This window comes from Buceros rhinoceros, unplaced genomic scaffold, assembly GCF_000710305.1.
Source record: "Buceros rhinoceros silvestris isolate BGI_N320 unplaced genomic scaffold, ASM71030v1 scaffold25697, whole genome shotgun sequence".
Taxonomy (NCBI): Eukaryota; Metazoa; Chordata; class Aves; order Bucerotiformes; family Bucerotidae; genus Buceros; species Buceros rhinoceros.
The window spans coordinates 1,643-9,928 of NW_010422052.1; the positions used below are offsets into that span (position 1 = coordinate 1,643).

The 8,286-nt window shown below is 51.3% G+C and overlaps 1 protein-coding gene across 1 annotated transcript in view; it reads right to left on the reverse strand.

Annotated features, from left to right (window-relative positions):
• The window catches only part of STIM1 (stromal interaction molecule 1), a 36,234-nt gene that overhangs the window by 1,363 nt on the left and 26,585 nt on the right, over positions 1–8,286 (reverse strand). Inside the window, exons 6-7 of the mRNA XM_010139921.1 lie at positions 5,084–5,261; positions 2–124 (exon numbers count right to left, since the gene is read on the reverse strand). Of these exons, the coding sequence (XP_010138223.1) occupies positions 2–124; positions 5,084–5,261 (301 nt within the window). The remainder of the gene's footprint in view (position 1; positions 125–5,083; positions 5,262–8,286) is intronic.

Here is an 8,286-nt window from a genome sequence, read left to right on the forward strand (position 1 = left end):
TGATGTTGTAGTACTGGACCTCCACCTCGTGGGTCAGCTGGAGCCACTTTTGCAGGGCCTCGGGCGCAGCCCAGCTGCAGTGGGACTCCAGCTCCTTCTCAGCATTCTTCAGCGCCATCCGCACCTGGGGGAGAACCAGCCGGTGTGGCCTTGCAGCAGCGGTGGGGACAACATGCCCTCCTGGCAATGCCATCCCAACCGCTGGCTGCCAACCTGGAGCTTTTAAGGTACCAAAACCAAAGAAAAGGCCAGGCTGGATGGAGCTTTGAGCGAGCTGGTGGAAGGTGTCCCTGCCCATGGTAGGGGGGGTTGGACTGGATGATCTTTAAGGTCCCTTCCAGCCCAAACCATTCCGTGATACATATGGGGTACAGGGAGCTCCCCTGCATGACGGACAACCAAAAGGGTGACAGGTGGAGGCTTACCAGGGTCACTGATCATAACAGGACAAGGGGTGATGGTTTTGAACCAAAAGAGGGGAGATTTAGGTTAATTATAAGGAAGAAGTTCTTCACTGTGAGGTTGATGAGACACTGGACAGAGGTTGTGGATTCCCCTCTCTGGAAGTGTTCAAGGTGAGGTTGGATGGGGTTTTGAGCAACCTGGTCTAGTGGAAGGGGTCCCTGCCCATGGTGTGGGGGAGGGTTGGAACTAAATGGTCTTTAGGGTCCCTTTCAGCCTGAACCATCTGAGGATTCTATGAAAAAAGACTCGACACATCTTAACCTTACTCATGACAGAAGCAGAGGTCGTTAGGAGGAGAGGTGGCATCCCAGTACTGCGGGAAGCGAGAGAGGAGAGCAGCAGGGCAGCCATCGGCAGGCAAGGGGAATGAGCAGAACACCCTACAGCACCTTCCCTCCATCCTAGAGCTGAGCTCCTTCCTTGAAAATGTCCAGCCATCACTACTATGCTGTCCCGCCTCAGCACCTCAGCTCCCAGGGAGAGGAAACAGAGCTGACCTGGTCTACCTCTTCACGTCAGCCCTTCTGCCTCACAACGGCACAAACCGCACCTAAACCCTCCAGAGCTGACAGCACGAGGCACTGGTTAGTTAGAAAACCCTCCAGATCCTCCTCCCAAGGCAGTATCACTGACAACACCGCGATGGCAACTGTCTTTTCTCACTGCAGCTCCCGAGCCAAACAGCAGGAGCTTGTCAAGAGACAACTTTCACACTGGAGCAAGATGATAAAAATATTTAGACACAAAACATGTGCTGCTCAGTCAGGAAAAGACACAACACGCCTGGAATCAGCAGTTTCTGTAGCTTTCTGGGTGACTCTCCTTCCATCCCAGCTCAGCCTCTTCCACATACCACCGGGCTGGTCTCCTCCACACACCTACGTATCTTGCTGGAGATGGGAGCGAATACAAAATTAGAAAAAAGTGGGTGATGAGCAAGTTGGAGATACCAGCACTTTGTGCAGGAGACCATCAAGAATTAACATTCCTCTTTCTTACACATGATCTGGAGGGACTTTAATAAACCTGAGGCCTGACACAAGCCCTGCAAGAAGTTAACGTGTCCCACAATGGGGAAACCAAAGAATGGCAATCACAGGTCCGAGCTGCTGCAGTCCAGAGATGCAATGGCGCTGGTGAACTGGGCTGCTCTCCAGCCACCACACCTTGAAGCTCAGGAGGGGTATGTGTGGTTAAACACCCAGTAAAACCCCTCCTTGTTCTTCAAATAAAAGCCAAAAGAGCCTTCACTGCCCCAACAAGCCAAGCTCACCACTGTAGACCTTCTCCTGACGGAGATGCAGCTGGGAGGAAAGGTCCAGCTACAGCACGGCCAGCTATGCAGCCAGGGCTGAGCACACACGTCACCGAGCTGACTCCTGCCCCATTTTCTCTTCTGGTTCTTAAGACCTTGGTCTAAGAAACATATGGACAGCAGGAGTGAGACCCACTCAGGCTCTGCACCGGACCCTTCCCAATGGCCAGCGTCCACCTCCCACAGCTGAGTTTCCACCCACCCTCGCCTAGTGCCAGTGCCTTTTCGGTTCCCACACAGCACAGCCATCAGTGGGATGAAGATAAGCTTTTTTTCAAAAACAGAAAGATCGCTCAGACTTGGATCTTTTCCCTTAGCATGTTATTTAACTCAGTCACGTCCCAGCAAGTCTGGCACAGGCGTAATTTCTAGGGAGCCAAAAGCAGCAGATACTCTGAAATACCAAATTTTATCTTGGAGGACATTTGCACGGTCCAGTGAGAAGCAGCCAGGAGGTACTGCCCAGAAGAGGTCAACTGATTATATCACTTACATATGATTTAGTCTTGTTGAGCATAAATTAGTAAAATAGTTAAAAATTCAGAGCCACAGACCCAAGGAAGGGTTGGTTTTTCCCCTCTGACACCAGCAGCGCTGGGCGGTGCTCCCACCACAGACAGGACTCTGACCTGTCTGGCCACTTGAACCCTGCGTTCAGTTTGGGCCCCTCCCTCCCAGAAGGACCTTGAGAGGCAGGAGCGTGTCCAGAGGAGGGCAACAAAGTTGGAGCAGGATCTGGAGCACAAGTGCACTGAGGAGTGGCTGAGGGACCAGTGAGGGGGAGTTGATCCTGGAGCAAAGGAGGCTCCAGGGAGACCTTCTGGCTCTCCACAACTCCCTGACAGGAAGTTGGAGGGTGTGTGTGTGGCGGGGTGTGTGTGTGTGTCGGTCTCTCCTCCACAGGAACAAGCGCCAGGACGAGAGGAACCGTCCTGCAGTTGTTGCAGGGGAGGTTGAGGTTGTCCCTGAGGAGGCATTTGTTGCCCGTTGGGGTTGTGCAGGCGTGTGCCAGGCTGCCCAGGGCAGTGGTGGAGTGCCCATGGCTGGGGGGGGTTGCCCGCGGGGTGGAGGTGGTGCTGAGGGCCAGGGGTTCGTGGGGACCTGGCAGTGCTGGGGGAACGGGGGGACTGGAGGAGCTCAAAGGGCTTTTCCAACCCAAACCATTCTGTGATTGTGCAGGCACCCGGGGTCTAGGAATATGGAGAATCAGTGGGCAGAAAACCCGCCACGAGGTATGTGGGGTAGAGGAGTGCTCAGAACATTTAGAGAAACAATGTTTTTATGGAAGGGTTAAAAAGGGAAGCGGAGGGGTTTGCCAGCGGTGTGGAGGTGGTGCTGAGGGCCAGGGGTTCGTGGGGACCTGGCAGTGCTGGGGGAACGGGGGGACTGGAGGAGCTCAAAGGGCTTTTCCAACCCAAACCATTCTGTGATTGTGCAGGCACCCGGGGTCTAGGAATATGGAGAATCAGTGGGCAGAAAACCCGCCACGAGGTATGTGGGGTAGAGGAGTGCTCAGAACATTTAGAGAAACAATGTTTTTATGGAAGGGTTAAAAAGGGAAGCACAGAATAAGGGCCAAGGACCAAGGGTGGAGATGAGCTGTCATACAGCAGTGGCCAAACCACAAACCCTCTAGTTCTGCAGGTAGGTAGGTACATTTCCCTGTGACAATTTCTAAGATCCCATTTTGATCATGAAGAGGAAGAAGTTATGAAGTAAGGAATGTCCTCTGGGTCTGCAGCCCTGGCTGTGTCCTCAAGCTGGGGGAGGATGACCTAGTGAGGACACAAGATTGGTATGAACAGCCCAGTATGGCAGAGTCCCATCCCAGTGATACACTGCATTTCCATCCCATGCGTAGGAGCTTCCAAACCCTCCAGTATCGTTTTAGTGATAAGAACCAACTGGTGCATAAGAAGATCTTGTGTTAACGTTCCCTGGGACCCAAAAATACATTAAAAAAAAAAATCAGATGAGTTTTCTGGTCAGTGGGAGTGGCTGGTTAATGGTTTCGGTGGTCTGCAGCTCATCGGGACTGTGATCATGTTATAATCACACGGTGTGGGTCAGGTGGGCAAAACCAATACTCACCCTGTCAATGCATCCCTCCCGGAGGCCTCTGGGAAACAACAGAGTGGGTTAAGTCACCTCTGGCTCCCCGGGTTTCTTAACACGTGTCAAGAGGAAGGGAAGAGGAAGGGATGAGACCTCGATGATCTTAAAGGTCTTTCCCATCCCAAATGATTCTGTGGTTCTGTATTTTAATGGCCCACAAGACAGAATGACCAAATTTCAGTGCATGTGAGTACAGGCATCCCAGTGCAGGTCCTGAACGCAAATTCAGGGACATTGTGGAGAGGCTGGATGACCAGTTAGGGAAATGGGGTTGGATGATGACAGCAAAGCCAGTTACGGGTGCTGTCTGAGTTGTCGGTATTGCAAGCAGTAGGGACATTTGGTGGCCATGGCCATATCCAGGCTGCACTGTCCCTGATGGCTCAGGACACCCCTTGCCAGGGCAAACCCTAATTCTTGTCTCATTTTCCTCTCCATTCCCCACAGCTGCATAAAAGCCTGGGCACAGTCAGGTTAGGAGGACAAGCTGACGGCCTCCAAATATCCACAGCACTTGCTCAGCTCATGCAGTTTTGGCTCACACGATCCCACCGATCCAACCCAAACACAGTTCTTTTTTGCCAGTGTTACACACAACATTCTGTACAGGCCTCCATGGTGAGACAGAACTTCAGGACATCTTCCCACTAGGCTGAATTTAAAACTCACCTTTCTGAGGTCTGTACATGAACCTAACTGGGCTGTTGAGGTTCTAAGCTAGGGCTACATTTCCTTGGAAGGAAATTTTCTTCGTACACCTCTCTGATCCATGAGAGAACATGGTAAGCACAACCAAAGTCATAATCAATCGCTCCTCAAACCATGAATAGAAAGAAAGGGACAAAAAAGAGCGAGCTTGTGGTTGGGAGCGGAGCTAGAAGTCATCAGAGGGGTGAAGGTCAAGTTCAACACCTCCCACAAGGCAAGCTGGGATGATGTGCACTCGCACGGTCCCTGCCACCCAACAGCACCATGAATGTCTTTCCAACCTAAGTGATTCTATATTTATGGGGGACAAGTAATGTGGAGCAGTGGGAGAGAAACATCAATTTGCTCTCCACAAAGGGCAGTGGAAAAGCAAAGGTGGAAGAGCACTATGAGCAGAACACTGCTGGAGTTCTCAGACAGTTGAAGGAAGGTGAGGAACTGCCTACTCACACATCTGGTATGTTCTGGCTCAGTCCTTACCTGCTCCAGCTCCTGCTCGGCATATTTCTGCCTGCTCAGCTCATTCTCCGTGCCCTCCCGCAGCTCCCGGAGCCGGTGAGCCTCCTGCTTGGCGATGCTGATCTCGTCTTGCAGTTTCTTCTCCAGGTGGACCTTTTCTACCTCCACAGAGCGATGCTCCTCCTGAGCCTTCTGCAGCCTGAAAGAGAGACCGAGGGCCCAGTGCTGTGCGCGTCAGGTTTCACGCACACCACGGAAGGAGTCCACGGTGCAAGGGCTGGCCAGACACCATCTACACCAACCCTGCCCCTATTTACTCTGTGCTGATGTCAATAGAGAGCTATACCTGGAAACTCAAGGAGAAAGTCCACCATGCCCAAGAAGAGATTAAATGGTCAACTCATTTCTTAAATGCTCAGGAGGTATTTTCTTAATTATCCAAAGGATATCAAGATTTCCTTCAACAGGGCTCAGATTAATTTGAATTTTCAGTCATTTTACAAAAGCGAAGACCTTCACCTTAATAAAAAAAGGTTCAATCACTCCACCTGGAAAAGTCCCAGCCCTCTGAAGGAGACACCACAGTGAGATGTTTCAGGGTTTCAACATTTGTGTTTCAGGGCAGCTGCAACAGTGTAAACCCAATTCTCACACAAGTTCAGTGAAATCAAATGAGCATCAAGAATGAACCTGGCTCACAAGGGACCACCCTATCCTGAAAAGGGGTGGTAAAGGCTCTGGTTGTCACCACCCAAACAACCTCCTGGACAAGGTGATTGCGAGCACCCTCAGTCAGTTTGCAGACAACACCCAGTTTGGCAGGGGTGTGGGTCTGCTGGAGGGCCAGGAGGCTCCACAGAGGGGTCTGGACAGGCTGGAGTGATGGGCCAAGGCCAATGGACTGAGGGGCAACCAGGGCAAGCGCCAAGTCCTGCCCTGGGGTCACCACAACTCCTGACAATGCTCCAGGCTGGAAGAAGAGCAGCTGGAAGCTGCCCAGGGAAAAGGCCCTGTGGATGCTGGTGACAGCAGCTGAAGAGGAGCCAGGAGTGGCCCAGGTGGCCAAGAAGGCCAACGGCATCCTGGCTTGTTCCAGCACTGGTGTGTCCAGCAGCAGCAGAGCAGGGATTGTCCCCCTGTAATCAACAAAGGACACATCTCAGGAGGCCATTCCTGGGCTCCCTGAGCAGCAAACAGCTCCTGCTCATCTCGGACCAGAGAGGGATCAGCCAAGAGGAGAAAAAACCTGATCCTCAGTCACTGCAAATGCTGCACATGCAACGGTGTCCACCCTCCAGCTTGTATGGAAGGACAGACCTTGGTTAAGTGTTGGTGACAGATCACAGCCCAGTGCCGACTCGCACCAGGGACCCACCACTACCTTATGGGTCAAGAATGAAGCTGGTCACTGTCCAGGCCGAGGACAACTTCCCCCCATTTCAAACTGACTGGCCAGGCTGGACTCTCAACAGCACTCTTCTTGGACACTGGCTCCCTTCTTGGAACAGGCTCATGTCCAATTCACAGCTCTGCTGAGAAACTCAAGTGTTTTTCTTCCCCATTTCGAAGGACTCTTGCCAAGACATTCCATGTTCTTCGATAAACCCACGCTCTCTGCCCTGTGCATCAGCGCTAAAGCTCTTCCATACACAGGCTGTAAGAATCCCAAACCACCAAACTATCTGTGTTTAAAGGAGAAATTCCCCTGTTGACGCAGAATGGGGAGGAATTTTATCCCTAAGATAATTCTCAAAGGCATTCAACCATCGTATTTTCCCTTGCTACCATTTTTTCCTGACAGCAGAGCCTATATTTTCCTATGTTGGTTATGTATGAAACCAGGTTTGGTCAGTGTGTTCCTGTTTGATTGAGCCACAGTGGTTTCACATGCACTGAGCTCCATGAGATGACAAAGTGCCTTCAGAGCTACACTTGCAATGAGGGCAAGAAATCGAGATCCATCTGGCACTTTCAGAATCCAGGAGCAGATCTTTAATACAATCACTAGATCTTCACTACGGATCTTCATACGATCTTCAATCATCATCAAGATGCGCTAAGACATGACCTTTTTATCTTGTCATTTAATTGACTGGGCATTGTCACTGTCAAAGGATATCCTCAAAAGGTATTTTGAAGATGATTAAAAAATGGCTTTTTGTATCTTCCTTCCCTTCCCAACTCTTCCAGAGCGTTATCAGTTAGTCATCAAACAGCACTAGCAGTTGGTAGGCAACTGGAAAGGCATTGCGAGCCTTCCTGTCTGTTCCGCACCAAGATTCAATGAGCCAGGAAAGGAGGTTGCTTCAAGCTCTAGAAAAGACTTTTTAGAGCAGAACTTTGGAACAAGTCCATGGGAATGGGTGCTGTTGGTAGTTCTGGCCATTTCTACAGCAGCTGAACCTTGCTGGAGCTCAAGGATGAAGCAGCGAAGGAGTATTTCCCTCTTTTGAGAAGAATTAGATCAATCCTCTGCCAAAAGGCCCCACAAGGGCCAGGAATTCACCTCCCACTTTTCGAGCTCAGTGTCCTCTGCAGAGGACAAGCCCTCCGAGCTGCACTCCCTGCAGAAGCATTACAAGCTGCTCTGGCTGAAGACTCCAGCTATGCTTAATACACGTGGTTTTGAGTTTCTTCCTATCTGGCTTTAGAGCATTAGCTGAACTTCCAGGCACATCCACCTGTTTACGTGGCTCTGCCCTGAGCAGCAGATCCCAAGGTCGTTCCCCACAATGCACATTTGTAGCAGCCAGTGTTTGGAACTCTGGAGTGACCTGCTCCAGTGTGACACCCAGCAGACACCTTCTGCCCTGGATACAGCTCTGCTGCTCCAGGAGATGGATGTTGAGGAGGAATTTCTGTATCCTCCTGGTTGTGGAAAAAAATAATAATTTTTTGGGGGGGTTGTCCAGCCTGTAATGTACAATTACAGGAAGCTCTGTGAAACCAGCTGTGGAGGGACCTGGCTCCCTGGCAGGCAGCGGTAAATTATTCCATCCCTACGCCAGAAAGAAAACAGGTCACTTATCCACATCACTGCCAGGAGAACGTGCCCAGTTTGGCACCATTACCTCTCCGAACAGTGTAGCCAGCAGGTCAGGGAGGTTCTCTTGCCCCTCTGCTCTGCCCCAGTGAGGCCACCTCTGGAGTGCCATGTCCAGTGCTGGACTCCCCAGTTCAACAGAGACCAGCGGAGGCTGTGAGGATGAGGAGGGGCTGGAGCA